This window comes from Podarcis pityusensis (genome assembly GCF_964106645.2).
Source record: "Podarcis pityusensis genome assembly, chromosome: 6".
Taxonomy (NCBI): domain Eukaryota; kingdom Metazoa; phylum Chordata; class Lepidosauria; order Squamata; family Lacertidae; genus Podarcis; species Podarcis pityusensis.
In genome coordinates this window covers 42,093,514-42,110,524 of record NC_138030.1, presented here as the reverse complement: position 1 = coordinate 42,110,524, position 17,011 = coordinate 42,093,514, and the positions used below count along the sequence as shown (strand labels likewise).

At 43.8% G+C, this 17,011-nt stretch overlaps 1 protein-coding gene across 15 annotated transcripts in view; it reads right to left on the bottom strand.

Annotated features, from left to right (window-relative positions):
- Positions 1-739: 739 nt before the first annotated feature.
- The window catches only part of PLEKHA6 (pleckstrin homology domain containing A6), a 216,325-nt gene continuing 200,053 nt past the window's right edge, over positions 740-17,011 (bottom strand). For all 15 annotated transcript variants that reach the window (XM_081009980.1, XM_081009994.1, XM_081009988.1 and 12 more), the window contains 5 exons: positions 16,753-16,917; positions 15,367-15,500; positions 14,393-14,535; positions 11,887-12,007; positions 740-6,857 (listed from right to left, as the gene is read on the bottom strand). In XM_081009980.1, coding sequence (XP_080866106.1) covers positions 11,895-12,007; positions 14,393-14,535; positions 15,367-15,500; positions 16,753-16,917 — 555 coding nt within the window. In that variant the 3' untranslated portion in view covers positions 740-6,857; positions 11,887-11,894. The remainder of the gene's footprint in view (positions 6,858-11,886; positions 12,008-14,392; positions 14,536-15,366; positions 15,501-16,752; positions 16,918-17,011) is intronic.

Genomic DNA, 17,011 nt, shown 5'->3' with positions numbered 1-17,011 from the left:
TCAAAGGTTTGGCAAAAATGGAACCGCCGTACAAATAACTATTGTGATGCACTACCTTGCCCATTAACATAACATCTAAGTCTCCTTTCTCTGAGTGCAATCCTCTCCCCCCTTACCTGGAATGAACTGCTACTGAATTCGGTGGAATTTAGTTCTGAGAAGATCTGTACAGAGTTGTGCTGAACCTCTGTAATCCTGTACAGACTTACATGGGAATAAATCTCATTGTACTTGGTGGGATTCTCTTCCTAACAGACATGCACAGAATTGCAGGGCCATCAACTGGTCTGATGCACAAGGCTGGTGGTGAAGAGCATTTAGTATTGAGATACTATTATTATTATTATTATTATTATTATTATTATTATTATTATTAGGGTTTGGATTTGATATCCTGTTTTATCACTACCCGAAGGCGTCTCAAAGCGGCTAACATTCTCCTTTCCCTTCCTCCCCCACAACAAACACTCTGTGAGGTGAGTGGGGCTGAGAGACTTCAGAGAAGTGTGACTAACCCAAGGTCACCCAGCAGCTGCATGTGGAGAAGCGGAGACCCGAACCCTGTTCACCAGATTACGAGTCTACCGCTCTTAACCACTACACCACACTGGCTGTCTGTATTGAGATACGTATTGTCAGGAACTAATCTTACCAGCAGGCCACTGCTTTGTCATTCCTTCTTTCATTTCCCAACTCTTTGACATGCACACTGAGAAGAATGGGAGAAGCACACCGTCCATTTACAAACCATCAATTTTTATTTATTTGCTTTATACAAACTTGCAAGGTACAAATGCATTTATTTGTTTTGTTTTGTTTTGTTTTCCTTGTGTGAGATTTTGACCTTTTTAAGTAGCTACATCTAGAACAAATGCTGCTGGGAGGGGAATATTAAGCAAGCTGCTGCAGATTTAATTACTGGAAAGATTATTCCATGGTTTGGTGTGAAGAACCCCAAGCCACTGACATACTGTTTTTTAAAATCACAGACTGCTAATTTTTAAAATTGTCATCATCTAAGGTCACTTTTATACAAAAGAAAGACATCAACATCACATTGCTTTTTTGATAGTTTTTTTAAACCTAACACAAGCAAATAAAAATAAAAATTGCTCCAAATAATGTGCATAAATAATGTAGTTCCTCTTGGTTACAGGTGCTGCTGGCATATGAAAGTGTTATTAGAAGTGAAGGGAAAACACTTAAAATAAAACCATTTAAAAACATGTTCCACAATACTGTAAAACTGTGATGCGAAACGCATTCTGTTGAGAGCTCACAGCTTGTAACCTCAAAACACTTAAAGTGACATGAGCAATAATTGGTCACAGACTCCACCTAGCTATTAACTGAGCAGAGGGCTGGTGAGGGGTGATGGAGAACATTCCTTGACATCCTTCGTGCCATTTTTAAAGGCTTTCTCAATTGCAAGAAAAGAAGAGGGAAGGGTAATTGGACCTAGGATCCAAAACTTCCTTGACAGAAAAATAGGCAAGAGGCTGCAAAAAGTGGCAGAGTCCTTGATTCATTCCTTTCTTATGAACACTGGTTGAATGGTTTCACTGACATCTGTACCCTTTCGAGGTGACCTCCACATCTCTCAAACAGATGCACAGGTAGAACCACTACCTCAAGAGGTGGAATAAGGAGGCCTACTCTGATGTCAAGGGAAGGCCAATCCCAAGCCGACAAGCTTTCAAGAGGCTAATTTAGGCCTCTCTTCGACTCTTGCTTATCTAATGAGCTGCCACCATTTAGAAAATGTCAAGGATGCCTTCACAACAAGGGAAAATGCAGGTCACATCTGAAGGATGTGTCTCTCCCCAACAATATTAAGGGGAATGGTAGTAGGGAAGGGTAGTAGCTGGGAGAGTGATCATGATGGAGAGAGACAGGATGAAATCCAGCTGCTTTGCCACACAAAAACACATTCACGTGAACAAAAAGTATAAAAGAAGTAGCATTGACACGAAGTAGGGGGAAAGCCACCTATATTGCAAGAATCCCCATGGGATAGCTGCGTACCAGCAAGACAATCTTTGCGGTCCCTGATATGCTACAGTCCTACTCATCTTCCTATAATGTACCTCCTGGGCCAGAGCCTCAATGGGCTTAAGTCAACAAATGAGCCATTGCCAAACAGCATCAGCTGAGGACTGGTCCCTGACATACAAAAGCAACTGCCGTACCCAACAAACAAGGAAATAAATGCATCATTCCTCTAAATTGACAGCTTACATTTATTTTTAAATAAATTTGCTTTCAATAAAAGCAGAAAATATATATATTTATTTAAATATGTCTTCTTTTATTTTTTATTTTCTTAATTATTCTGATAAAACTGCCCAAAGTGACTCCATTTCAATAACTCAGTGGCAGGGCTGGCTTCAGTGGCCCTGTGCACTGAGAGAGAACATAAGCTTGAAACAAAAACAGTCTAGTGAGAAGAGGAAAAAAACAAAGATATAGATATTTAGCACACATCACTGTATAATTTCCATAAAACATATATTAAGGCATGTAGAGGATAATGAAGGGACAGTTTTTAATGAGCTAACATGGGTGCTCCTGCAGGAGCAGAACCAATAATTTTTAACATCATCATCCTGGAATGTTGAAGGAGAAAGAAAGGAACAAAAACTCTGATTCCCTGGAGTGTTCTACATATTGCCAAAAGGATCATTTAAATAACAAAACAGACTTCATCATTTCATTGGACAGGGAGGTGGAAAACATTTCTGATTTAGGGATAGCCTGCCAAGAGTTTTCCATTGCATTATATGACAAAGATCTTGTTACTTGCCAAAAACTTATCATTCTGGTCAATATCAGTTGAGGTGGATTCTCAGAAGCGTCAAGGAGGAAGCTAACCCCAAGATGGGAGATTACGAGGTGGAAGCTTGTAAAAATGAACGTGGGAAATGGACTCTAATAAAATTCACAGTGCAATTCTATCTATGTATACTCAGAAGCAATCCCCCACTGGGGTAGGGGGACAGTTTCTGTACCTGTCCCTTTTCATTTCATCTCCTGGATCTGTGGTCCTTCAGTGTTGTTGGACTACAACTTCCAACTTCCCTGACCATTGGCTATGCTGTCTGGGGTCAAAAGGAGTTGGGAGTCTAACAGCACCTAGAACCGCCCCCCCCAATCCCTGCCTCAGGGCCAAACTGGACTTGATGGTGGTAGGCCTGTTTCTTGAAATTTAGGACTGCCCAATCGTGTATACAGATTCCAATTTAGCGCACTAAATAGTGCACGTGGTGTGGAAAACCAAATACTCTGCTCCACTTCAGTTTATCTTCCCTGCAGTCTGCCTCCCAGCATCACTTTTCTTCTCACTAGAAATAAGTCAGCCCAGTAGAGGGAAAAGGGCTATGGGGAAGGTCTGGGAAGAGCTCTCAGCTCCTCTCACCTGTGCAAGACTTTTAAAACTGGGACTTCTCACTCAGACAGGTTTTATATGAGATTAAGGCAGACCCACATTATAAGAGATGGGTCTGTCGCTTTCACATTTAGTTTAGTTCTGTACACTGACCTGTCATCTGCTGATTTAACCACATACATTGGATACTGAACTTACTCCTAAGTGACCCAAGGTAAGGAAAGAACGAAACTGCAAAGTAGAGTTTCTTAGCATCTAGAGCATTGTACTGGGAAGAAAGTTCAAAACCATTCTTTTCTGTCAAGCCAACCTTTTCATAGAACTACAACACTGCAAAGAGCCTCACTTAAATAAGATTATTTGACACAGTATTCAGATTATGGTGGATAACACAGGCAGGGCTTGGTAAAATTCAGAGACTCTACTTCTACCTCTCTCTCTCTCTCTCTCTCTCTCTCTCTGGTCAAATCATCCTCTCTGCCCCCAAACCTTCTAGAAACAATATCTAAGAACACCATGACCTAAGGGGTGGGAGATCAGCCCACCTTGTAGCTTGAGCATTATCTTAAAAAACTAACTCATGTTCAGTCTCCATCAGCCTTGATTATATGGTTTTAGAATGGCAGATTTTAGAAGCCACAGCAGTATTGCTCCCATAAATATGGAAAAAAGATCCCCCAGTTTTGATGCACGTTTCACTAAAACTCATAAATACATTTATGGACATGCTTATGATAAAGCCAGGTCCAGAATGAAGTTGCTAACTTTTTTGGTGAATGTACAAGCATTTCAAATCAACCAAATTGCCACCTAGAAGTTGAATCTCAATCTAAAGTGTCAACCCTTCAAGGAAACAATCAAACAAAACATTGAATGAATGGGAATCCAGCTTTTTAAAAACAAAAACAAAATAACCAAGACCCCATCTGAAAATCCAGCTCAAGGGAATTAAAAAAAGCCAGCTGCATTTTTGTGTTCTAAGCTAGAGTTAGAACAATCTGAGTTTCTTTCAGAAAGATTTGAGACAGAATGAAGGAACCAGTTTGGGAAGACTTTGTCCAGCTTGACCTTATTTTTGGTATGAAGCAATTTCATGTGCCTCATGATGGCCCAACAATATTTTGAGTGTAAAAACTTTGGCCCACAGGGTCAAAGTAGAAGTAAAATTCTTTCCAAAAGGTGTGGTGTGAGGCAGCCCATGCTTTAATGTTACATCTCTCTGGGTTTGCTGTGCAATGCCCTATCCACGCCTGAGTGCTATGCTGCAGAACTGCAAAGCCCTTATTGCAAGTTGGTGCCAGCTTTAATGCAGAGCTTGACTACTGTTAAAAAGGTCTAGGTTGTGTGGTGAAATATATGTCCAGCCCATGGATCACTAGAGAAGAAAGCATCCTCTGAGAGCACAGAAGTTGACTACCTCGGCCCTAAATGATATTCAGATAAGCCTTACCAGGTCTAAGTCCCCTTTCAGAAGACAACTGCAGGGTGAAAGAAGGTCCAATTTAGACCCTCATTCCTGGCTAGGTATGAATCAGCACTGTTTGAATACGTTTCAAGAGAGGTTTGGTTGGTATTTCTTGAGGTCTGCCAAGTCCTCTCTCTTTGCCTGCACCTCTGGCCAATCTCTATTCTGAGCTGGTTCTGCTCTCAAACTATTGAGAAACTAATGAGGGCTCATTTGAGGTGGTCTGAGCTTGGAGCAGGTGCATCACTAGTCCTATGCTCTTAATATACGAGCTCAATTGCTCTGAAAGGTCACGGCAATGATTACTGCACCCTTCAGAGAGGTGATTGATGAAGGCTGCAGGCGTCTGTGTTTGAGAGAGAACTCTACTTCCAAATCACCTACAAGCAGTGCTTTTCTTCTGGGGGGATGCAGGGGGACAGATACCCCTAAACAGTTTGTGAATCTAAGTTTGGCCTCGTTGAGGGGCAGCATTTCAATATGAGTAGGAAAATGAGAGTACTCCTAAACATTTTTTTTAGAAAAAAAGCACTGCCTACAAGCTGTTGTGGTGGGGAATAAAGCAAGAGGATACATGATGAACATCAGGGGTCTTGCTTCAGTCCCCCCTCCTCCCCTCCTCCAGTAGCCAGGAGAGTTTTGCTTCACACATTCCATGGAGGCTGATTCATGGCCCATCCAGTCTAGTTCAGATCTATATTCCATCTAGTCCCCTATCCAGTTTTCATCAGCAGTACCTGATGGTGCAAGCGACAAGTGCTTGGTGAACACAGTGATCTATCCAGCACACAGTTTTGATCCTATTACTTGAAGCCCTGGAGAAGCCAGGAGGAAAATGCTCAGTGGCACTCTCCCGAGTTGGCTGTGATGTGAGAAGAAATGTCACCCATCCAGTCCCAGTTTTGTTTTTTCTTCCCCTACAGATAAAAGACAACCTCTCTGGGTTGCAGAAAGCATTAAAGCTTCACCTAGTGGCGAATCACAGCCAACTAAGCTTTTCTAACATCTTCCCTCCCCCATTATATCATCCACCCACACCCCTAAAACACGTCCACATACATTGCCCGCACCTTCCATTCCATCCACCCAACCAACCCCTAAGCTTGGGAAAGAAGAAAACGCTGGCCCATCCCAGCCACAGCAACATCCTCACAACCCTAGCAAGATTCCAAAGCCGCTTTGGGTCCCCACACGGTCAACCTTCTGTCTTCTGCCACATCCACAAAGTTCTGTCCGTCCACTTGTGCTTCCTTGCTGTCTTTCCTTTTCCTGTGAAAGGCTGTGAGCATAAGCAGGGAAGCGTGGCCGTGCACGGGTTGCTTAGCTCCACAGGCGAAAGATGCTAAAAGCCATTCTGGTTGGCAGAGGAGAGACCAAAGGGCTCTGTGTTTGTGTGTGTGTGTGTGTGTGTGTGTGTGTGTGTATGTGTGTATAAGGGGGGAGAAGGAGGAGGAGAAGAAACATCTAGTGCTCACTTCAGTAGAGGGTTATGAATTCTCTGGCTGCAGATACAAAGTCATTCTTCACACAACCTTCCTTCCCTGCTGCCGGCACTTGCAGGCTATACAGCTCCAGGAGATGAGCTACATCACCTCCCAGTCTTGTTGCCAGCATCCCTTTTCTGGCTTAGTGCTGCCTCTTTGCCGAGACACAGCTGTTCTTTTGCTGTCGGTCCTTAGCCTTGGGAGTCTGCTGCACCTGATACAGAGGACCTGTCTGGCAAGAATGGAAACGGCTCCTGCTGAACTGTGGGCAGTTGGTACAGGCCATATCAGCAGCAGCAGTGGGGCAGGAGGAAATGGGACAAAGGCAAATGCCATCCCTGCTCTCCCTTGATGGCAGCTATTCTTTCCCGAAAAGTTTCCGCAGCTTGACTGAAGGAGATGGGTGTGCCGAGAGAACCCTAACAATGACCACGCGCGTTGTTCAGCGGTTGGGGTGCAGACGCCGTGGGTTAAAACGTGGCTCCGTGGAACTTCACAGCATTCACAGCAGCCAGGGCCTGTGCTGGAAGAAGAGAGAAGAGGAGAAGAGAGTCAGTGACAGTTGTTGGAACCTAAAGTTGTGGGCCTGTTGCACAGGCCTTTGACATTTCCCTCACAATAGGCTTGAGGGATTTGCAGAGGCTGTGAATTTGCTAGACGTGCCTTGAAGGAATGTCATAGAGAGAGGTTTCAATGACATCAACAGCTTTATCTTTCTGCTCTGGGAGCTCTCTCAAAGCCTTAAAGGTCTTCACCAAGAAAGGTTGTGTCAAACACACGTCAGGCAGAGTTCTAGCCCACAGTGCAGCAGGATACTCTAAAGTAACCTTTCCCAGCCTGGTGTCCTCAAGATGTTTTGGACTACAGCGCCCATCAGCCTCAGTCAGCACAGCCAACCTGGAGAGCATCAGGTTGAGGAATACCACTGTAAGAATTTTTGGTCGGTCATTTTGGTCTGTCAACCACAGATGATGACTAGACTAATACCACAATCTTATATTTGTATAGTGGGAAGAAAGTCCTACTTTATCAAATGGGGCCAATGCCTAGGCCATTGTCCAGCCTAAAGGATGGAGTTGTGGCTTATCATAGATGCCCATCTCCATCTTTCGGTTCAGTTCACAGAACCAACCTAATGTGTTATAGCCACAGAACCTGTGGCCCTCCAGATGCTGATGGACAACAACTCCTGTCTTTTTTTTAAAAAAAATGATATTTATTGAAAGTTTTAAGATTACAAAGACAAGCAAGGAAGAAAAGAAGAAAAAAGAGAACAGATAACAATTAAACAATACAAATCGATAAAAGTCAAAATCAAAAAAACAAAAGCAAAACACATAATACATCAAAATCCAAAAACAGAATTAAACAAAAAAATTTTTTAAAACAAATCCAGTATTCTCAGATCCTTAACTGTCATTACCTTATTTCATCGACCTCCTCACACCTCCCTTTTTTGTGTTCTAGTTGTTAATTGTCTCAGCAAATCCTTCCCATTTTTCATAATATTCTGTCATTAAATTACCTTAATCTATTTTAACCTTATCTTACCATAAAAAACCCTAGAACTTAAAACTTAAATCTTATTTATACCAATTTCTCATAGCCATAGCATATTCTTACATAGTTCTTTTTAACATTTCTGCTAAAGACAAATAATTTCGTTCCAACATTTTTCTAATACTCATTAATTTTACAAGACATTCCTAAATAAAATTTTTAAAACTTTCTTCCAATCTTCATCCAGCGTCTCTTCCTCCTGGTCTCGGGTTTTGTCAGTCCTTTCTATCCCATCCATCTAGTTCATTAACCTGGTAACCTTATGTCCGAGGCCCTTAAGCCTCTTCCATGTCCCTTCCGCAGATCTTCTTCATATTTATACCTATACTTTACTTTGTCTTCTGCTCCTTTCACTCGTGGAGACTCCAGCTTGACAATATTTTTGTCCCTTCTCGACAGATCAGCCCCTTTTCTATAGTCCACACTGAGCTCCATGTGGTATTTAAAAGCATGTTTCAAAGTCCCTCCAAGGTTGAGGACCCCCACAAGTCCAAACTCCTTCCGGCCCAACACCAGATTTGAAAATTCAAAACATCCCTGCATAGGGGGGTCTATCCAGCCCCCCATCTCCAAGCCGAACAAGACTCTCTCTCTTTCCAAATCTGGCTTTTTCCAGGTTCATTCATCAGATCCAACAACTCATGTTCCTGCTGGGCCACAGTTCCCTTCATCTCTGCCTCCCGAGGTCCAGCCACAACCTCCTCCCTCATCTGATCTGTCAGAGCACACTCCTGAATTAATTCCTGAGTGGGTTCTATATAGATACCCACTACCTGTCCAAAATTTCTGATCGCATCAGTCATCAAATCCGTCTTCTCATGTAACTGTTCCAATAAAGCACTTGTTTTGCAGAAAGCACGCACCAGAGCCTCCGAGTACATTGTTGTGCAAGGTCAAAGTCTAATCCCACGATCTTAATCTATTGCAGCTGCAAAACTCCCCAGTTCAAATTAATAACAGTTTTCACAAGCTCCCTCTAGGGGAAGAACTTCTATTTGTATCCATCTCTCTCTCTTTTTTTTTTTTTTTGCAGCTCTAACAACAAAGTTTCCTTTTTCAGATATTTTGTCAATATTTTGTTCCTTTTAACTGTGAAGGAGAACAATGGAATCACTATGTTTCTCTTCTTTTAACTATCTGTCAAAAACATTTGTCTATAGTCAATGAACTTCCCAAAAGCATCTGTCCTGACACCCCGCTTCCAGGTTCAAGACGGTGGAAAATTACTTTTCTTTAAACTCTCTTCTGCAGGTTTAAACTGTCCCCCCCAAAAAATCCCCCCTCTCCTCCTGCTTCCAAAGGGGGTTCAGTAATTTTAAATGATGAAAGTTGATCCTTTACAAACGATTTTCTAAACTCTAGCTTGCCATGTCTTTGCTTTGATCTTTCTACAAAAAGCGGAAGGCTGACTTCCTGTTTAGACCTTCCCGCTTCAGTGCCAAATTAAAAGGAATTTCTTAGTCCAATTTTCCGTTCTACTCACGGGTCGTTGTTTAGAGTCCAATTGTCCAAATTTAACCTACTCACGGGTAGTTGTTTTTGCCAGATTGTCACAGGAAAAAGGTAGCGCTCTCCGGTAACGGCTGTGCGGCTTCGCTCCACGGAAGAAGCAGTTGACTCTCAGCATCGCGCCGCTTGCCCCGCTTTGCTCCGGAGCCCGTAATTGGGTTCCTTTACAAATTGGGGGGGCGCTAAAGGTGCCCGTCGAGTCCCACGGTCACAGGCTTCATCCGCCTGTGATTTTTTAAAGGGTCCCCGCTTCGCCGTAGCAGAACAGACCCGATTTCCATAGAGCTAGTCCCTCCGGATCAGAGGGAGTCCGCCATTACTGATGGCGCCACCCCGGAAGTCCAACAACTCCTGTCATCTCCAACCTTTGACCATGCTGGCTGGAGCTGATGGAAGACTAAATCCAACAAAAAATAATATTTCCATAGCTTTGTCCAAATTTTGGTGTTCTGTACCAGTTGGTTTGTGAAAGGAGCAGCTATGGTGTCCCTAATGGTGGCACATAGCAGTTCAGCTTAACATCAACCATTCCCTTAGTTATGAAGTGGCTCATTGGGTGGGTGGGTGGGAAAACTGTTATGCTAGCTTCCTTTTTTTTATATAAGATATTTATTGAAGTTTTCAAGATATTACAAAACACACACACAAAAAAAGAAAATACAAAGTAAAAATATTTAAAAACAATTCCTTCCTTCCATTACTTAACCTTCATTTGCTTAGTTCCCGGACCTCCTCACACCTCCCTTTTTTGTATTCCAGTTCAATTATTTCGTTCAGCAAATCCCTCCCCTCTTTATGTATCCTAATCATTAATCATAAAGTATTGTAATTCTAGATTTTTACATATTAATAATCCATTTTTTCATATTCCTTGTAACCTTTCAGCTAAAGTTCACTTAGTTTCTATCCAACATCATTCTAGCATTCATTAATTTTGCAATATTTCTGTAGATAGTCTTTAAACTTTTTCCAATCTTCCTCCATCGACTCTTCTCCCTGGTCTCGGATTCTGCCAGTCATTTCCGCCAATTCCATATAGTCCATCACCTTCATCTGCCATTCTTCCAAGGTGGGTAGATCTTGTGTCTTCCAATACTTTGCAATGAGTATTCTTGCTGCTGTTGTGGCATACATAAAGAAAGTTCTGTCCCTCTTTGGCACCAATTGGCCGACTATGCCCAGGAGAAAGGCCTCTGGTTTCTTCAGGAAGGTATATTTAAATACCTTTTTCATTTCATTATAGATCATCTCCCAGAAAGCCTTAATCCTTGGGCACGTCCACCAAAGGTGAAAGAATGTACCTTCAGTTTCTTTACATTTCCAACATTTATTATCGGGCAAATGATAGATTTTTGCAAGCTTGACTAGTGTCATGTCTCTATCTTAAATTCCTCTGTTACCACATTATTAACTATTAGCTTAGCTTTTTGTTCTGAATATATTGAACTTATACCATTTTCAAACCCTTGACCGACCCCCATCCCCTGAAGATTTTTCTTCATGAAACTCCAAGAAATATTGGAGTTTCATGAAATATGCTAGCTTCCCAACAGGTTGGTTGCTGTTGCTTTCTGGGAGGGAGAGGGATGAAGTGGTGGGGTGGTCAGTGTGGTGCAAAAGCACTGGCAGAATCAATCCAGTGCTCCTGATTCATTTGTATCCTGCGAACCTCCCCACGGCATTGTCCTTCCTCTCCCAGTAAGCAACAGCAACCTACCTGCCAGGAAACCAGCAGCCCTGACCTTGCTGCTGCCTTGCCCCACAGAAACACCACCCTAGTAAGCTGTAGTGACACTGCGTTGGGATGGTGGCTCTGCCGCTACTGCTTTTGATTTCCCTGATTAAGCTTATGGCCTCCTAAGAATACCAGTTGCTGGGAACTGCAAGTGGGCAGAGAGCTGATGTGTCCATGCCCAGCTTGCAGGCTTCCCACAGGTCAGCCACTGTGAGAATGGAATGTTGGACTAGATGGGCCATTGCTCTGACCCAGCAGGTTCTGCTTATGTTCTTAGTATGTTTTTTGATTTCAATACACCCAGTGGCATGTTTGGGCCCAGGCTATCTACTGTGTTCATGACATGACAAAGCAGGGTCTCCTGGGTCCATACTCTGAGCTACAACAATGTGCTCATTCAAGAATATTATCCTGGTTTAATTGGCACGGGGAATCGTTGCTCATTGAAATAAGGTCACTTTGCCCCAGGGACTCCAGAACAAAGCATGGCACCTTGATTCACTATGGAAGCATCTTGCACTTAACTCTGAGGAAGGAGACTGAGCTTACACAGCACAGAAGAAAGGGTTACCTTAGTGGATCTCAGTGAATGGATGGGTTGGTGAGGAGAGATGAAACTCTTGGAAAAGAAGCTTACCACTTCTTTTCTCCAAGAGACCAAGGCATATAGAGATATGAAATGAATATAGTAAAAAAAAGAAAAAGAAAGAAAAGCAAAAGTAAAAGTAAAAAAAAGAGAAGTGCTTACTTTATGGCTCAGACACGCATAAAATGGCTGTCGCCGCCCTGGGATGAATCAGACGAGAGGGACTTGGTCGGTGGAGTCGGGGACGCTGGGGAGGTGGGAGGGCTCGGGGTGGCACACTGAGCTGGAAACAAGAAATGGAGACAGGGTCTGAAGAGCATACAGAAATGGGAAGCAAAGGCAAGGAAACACATTTCATAGAGCAGCCTTTGACAACCTGGTGCCTTTCAGAAGTTGCGAAACTACATCTCCCATCAGCCCCAGCTAGTGCTGGCTGTGGCTGGTGGAGGTTGCAGTCCAACAACATCTGGAGGGCACCAGGTTGGTGAAAGCTGCCATACAGCAAACAGGGGTTAGAGGAAAGGGAATAGGAAGCATGATCAGAAATCACAGAGTGGCACAAAATAGCTCCCTCCTTGTGTTATGCCTGTGTGATTTCCACTAGCACTGCACAGAGACAACCGCAAAGGCAATGATGGGAACAGCACACCATTCATCCTGTAGGGAGGTAGACACACCACCTTGTAGGAAGATGAGCACCCTACCCTGCCATGTGATTAAAGGAAGACTGAATTATAATTTTTTGCTTGGTGTCTCATCAGAAAATAGCACTAAGCATTAATATTCATGTGAATGGGATGCCTTCATAGCAGCCCCGGAAGGTGCATGACAGATTCTTTAGACCAGACGTGGCTTGAATAATAATAATCTCCCTCCAGCCTCCTGCACAAGCCTGGCCACAAAACAAATAAGTCAGCATTACACAGCAGCTTCTTCAGCAGCCAGAGGTAGCTGGGTAGTAGACTGCAGGTGGTGGGAAATCCATCATGGATAATGCAATGATAAACACACAGCTAGCATGTCCCCAAGCCTTTTTCATCAGGCCATGAACCCCATTGCCAGCTGCCGTGTTTGCTGTTCCCACAGCAAAATGGCATTCCTGCATTTGAACAGGGAGGTCTCATGGGTTGGTGCCGCACTGTATGAAGAAACACTGTGTTTTGTTTGTCATGAATCTCCCACCATTTGGCATGACCCCGGTCTCTTACTCTTTTCCCAGGGTTGAACTGATAGAAATCGAAAACACTCAGAAAGGGAAGCAGCGTTACACATGGTATCTTGGACTCCTCTGGTATTCCCCTAATGGAAATCAGTGGGAACTACCCCCTGCCATGCATGCACTAGCCTAGGACAGCAAACACAATGCTCTCCAGATGTTGTTGGGCTCCAGTTTCCATCAGCACCAGCCAGCATAGCCAATGGCCAGGAGTAATGGGACTCATAATCCAACATCTAGAAGACACCATGTTGGCTGTCCCTGCACTGAACAGTAACACTACACTTCCAGGGAAAACATTCCATGCATCCTCTTGTGTGGGGAAAAAGCCCCCAGGTCTTTTTTCTTGCTTAGGCAGCTACTGCAGCAGCAGCAGCAGAGGAAGAAAATGTGCAGGCCAAGGAGAACCTTATTTTCTCCTCTTGTTAGCAATCTGGTTGCCCCTGCAGCCAAGCACAAGCTCATCTAATGCCATCATTATAGGGAAAATTGGAAGCTGTGTCCATCAGCTGCAACAGCAGCTGGTAATAGCAGGAAGGGCTAACTACTTCATCTTACTCAAGACCTAGGTTTAGGAAGAGAACTGGACCTCTTTGCACTTGGCTCACTGGGCAGGTATGTGGTCTTCTTGCCCAAGCTTTAAGCTAAGGCCTCCTCCATTCGAGATATGCTGAATTATTCCCTAGTCCCTCTAAATGGATGGCGACCTCTCAGTACTTTGGGCCACGGAAACTGGGCTGCCTTTGTTGGAGGGCCCTGCGTTGCATTAGCTAGTTACCTGAGGTTTTTGAAAAAAGGGGATGCAACTGGTTATTTAAGACCAGCTAAAAGAATGGGCCAGCTTTTACATTTTATATATATATATATATATATATATATATATATATATATATGCATGGTATATATTTAATTTGCTAGAACTGATGTTTCCCACACATCAGGACCCGTAAGTTTATGCCAATTGCCAGGCATTGCTCCTTAAGGGCTGCAAATTAAAGGAGTAAAAAAAGAGGACAGCAAAGTTCAATGTAATGCATGTCACTGCACAAGCAACTTGACAGCCGAGACCAATTAATATATGTTTGACATTATGTGGCACTTGGCAGCAATGATGCAAATATGCCCCTTTTGACACATCGCCACTAGTATAAAAGCAAAGCACTGCAGCAGCTCGTCTGGCGTTGCAAGACAATTCTCTGGCCTTTATAAATCACTATAACTAATTTAAAGCAGTGGTTCTAATTTACACCGGCTAGCATGCCAGCTGTCAAATCCATCTTATTTTGAAAGCCTTGCCTGCACAAGGGAATTACGTAGTCATCTGTAATTCATTTCTACCATGACTTATATATCCCACACTTAAATGCAGAACTTGCAGAGGGAGGAAAAGCCTTTTGTTTCTTTGCGGCTGCATTGCTCCACTGCCTAATCTTCCTTGCACCGGTACCTTACCTGAGAGCATGCGGCCCCGGCGGGAGGCTTCTGCAGCCAAGGCGCAGGAGATCTCTATTCGCTTCTCCTGTTCCTGCAACTGGGTTTCTGGGTCCTGGGTCATGTCCACTTCTCCCTCATTGAGGGGGACCACATTCTGCATGCTGCAAGAGAGGGAACTTGTGGTTATTGCCTGCAGCTGGCTGCCCCAGGACATGTTTTGGCTACAAGGGAGTTAGCACTCGAAGAGGCAGATCAGTGGGATAGGAGAAGCATTGATAGATGGTACACACATACAAACATCACTATTCACTGGGGAGGGGCCACTGCAAAAACAGCCCCATGAGAATGAAGCATGTTCAATAGCCACAGAATAGTGACCGGTTAATTGAGAGGGGAGGAATGGAAAATAGGTGGAAATGGAATGGAGTATCCTCAAAAACCAACAGCTGAGTGATAGGGAGGAATTCTGACAAATATGGAAAAGGAAACAAAAATTGCAGCAGGCGAGTGCTCATCTGTACTCAGGAATGAAAATCAGTCAAGCAAATTCAATCAGTATTTGTTCACATAGTTCCACACATGATACATATTTTATTATTTTGTTTTACATTGTTTTGACATTTCCTTTACAATGACATGAATGTATCTTATGTAAATAGCTAGGTGATTTATGGAAATTGCCAGCTTCTTACATTCCTTGTCATAGGTTATCTACAACTGGCTAAGCTGCACAGCTTTTCTATTGTATTCAAAAAATCTGGGCTTGTGGGTGGGGGAGAAACAGAAGCTAAGCAGGGAAAGCATGGGAGCCGGATGTTTTGTTTACAATGTCATGCAGATGCCCTGTTAAAAGTGAGTGAACAGAGCATGGCTATTCCTCAGTAAATGTCCATGGATAAGCAGGCATGGATTGATGATCAGTGATTGGATGGCATAATGAGAAAGCAAAAACATGTGATGTGGGCGAAAGAAGTTTCTGGTCTGCAATGCACCTGGATTTGGCAATCAGCGTCTTTATCCTCTCCACTTTCTTTTGCTTCTCCTTCATCTCCTCTGGGCTCAGTGGAGTATCAGGTTCCAGCTCAATGTACCTTTCTGGGATGAGGACTTTGTCTGGGGTGGAAAGCTGAAGAGCAGAACGAGACAGACTGTGAGCTGAAAAGGTGGCAATGAAGATTAACTGACATAATAACCTTTCTCGAGCATCCAACCCTTGGCCATGATACTACCCACATCTATTTCTAATATAAGTTCTAGATCAGATCTCACACAAAGCACCCTAACTCTGAATTGGGCTACATAATTCTCTCCAGATTGTCCCCTTTCTGTCCTGGCATCTTGACATGAAGAAGGAGAAGAAGAAGAAGAAGAAGAAGAAGAAGAAGAAGAAGAAGAAGAAGAAGAAGAAGAGTAGTTTGGATTTGATATCCCACTTTATCACTACCCGAAGGAGTCTCAAAGTGGCTAACATTCTCCTTTCCCTTCCTCCCCCACAACAAACACTCTGTGTGGTGAGTGAGGCTGAGAGACTTCAGAGAAGTGTGACTAGCCCAAGGTCACCCAGCAGCTGCATGTGGAGGAGCGGGGACACGAACCCGGTTCACCAGATTACGAGTCTACCGCTCTTAACCACTACACCACACTGGCTCTTAATGAAGACAGCATTCTTCATCCCCTCCACCCCTGCAAACATACAGCGTAATCATTTAGCCAGGGCGCACACCCCATACAAAGTGGTAACCCTCAGGGACCATCTTTTTTATCTTCCTTATTTAGTACACTAATATTCTGCCTTTCCCCCATTATGGAACCCAAGGTAGTCTCACACCCAGGCACCAGTCAGACCCAAATCTACCTAGCTTCAGCAAGGTGGCTGCATCGTGTGCCACAATGACAGCTGGTAGGACAGAAGGCAGAGAGGCCAACAGCAGGTGGAGTCGGAGCCAATGACAGGCAGAGCCAACTTAATTCTGCTTTTGTCCCCATCCTTCTGCCTGCTGAGTTCTGTAAGTTAAATACTGAGACTAAGGAGGAGGAAGCTGACAAGGCAGCACCCCCTGCCTGGACTGGTTGTAAGCAGGAAGACAGGTGGAGGCTGGCTGAGGTCAGACTAAGATGGATGGAGCAATGCCCCATTCGTCCTAAGGGGAAAGACTCCACTGCCCTCGGACCATGACCTGAGATCTTGCTCCATCTTTACATGTACTTCTGTGAATTTCAAACCAGGCACCTAAACCACACTGTAAATTCATGTGAAGTAGGAGGATCCTATTTTTGGTGGTGGCTGGGGAAACCCAGCCAAATGGACAGGGTATAAATAATAAATTTATGATGATGATGATTTGTAGGCCAAGGCACAGAGGAAGCATGGACTTCACCTCCTTGCTGATGTCCACATTATAATGCTCTGGCTCCAGCTCCATTTTGCGCAGACGTGCAATCTCCTCCCGAGGAGTCTCATACATCCTTCCAGAGTCCTCAGAGCGTAACGCTGCTTCCAGATCAGATATGTCCACCTCATGGATGCTGCGATGTCTGCGCACCTAGAACATATCATGCCCCCACCAGCACACACATTAGAGTCGGGATGTGATAGAAATGTAGATCACTCTCCATAAGCACTTGCTGGTATTTTAT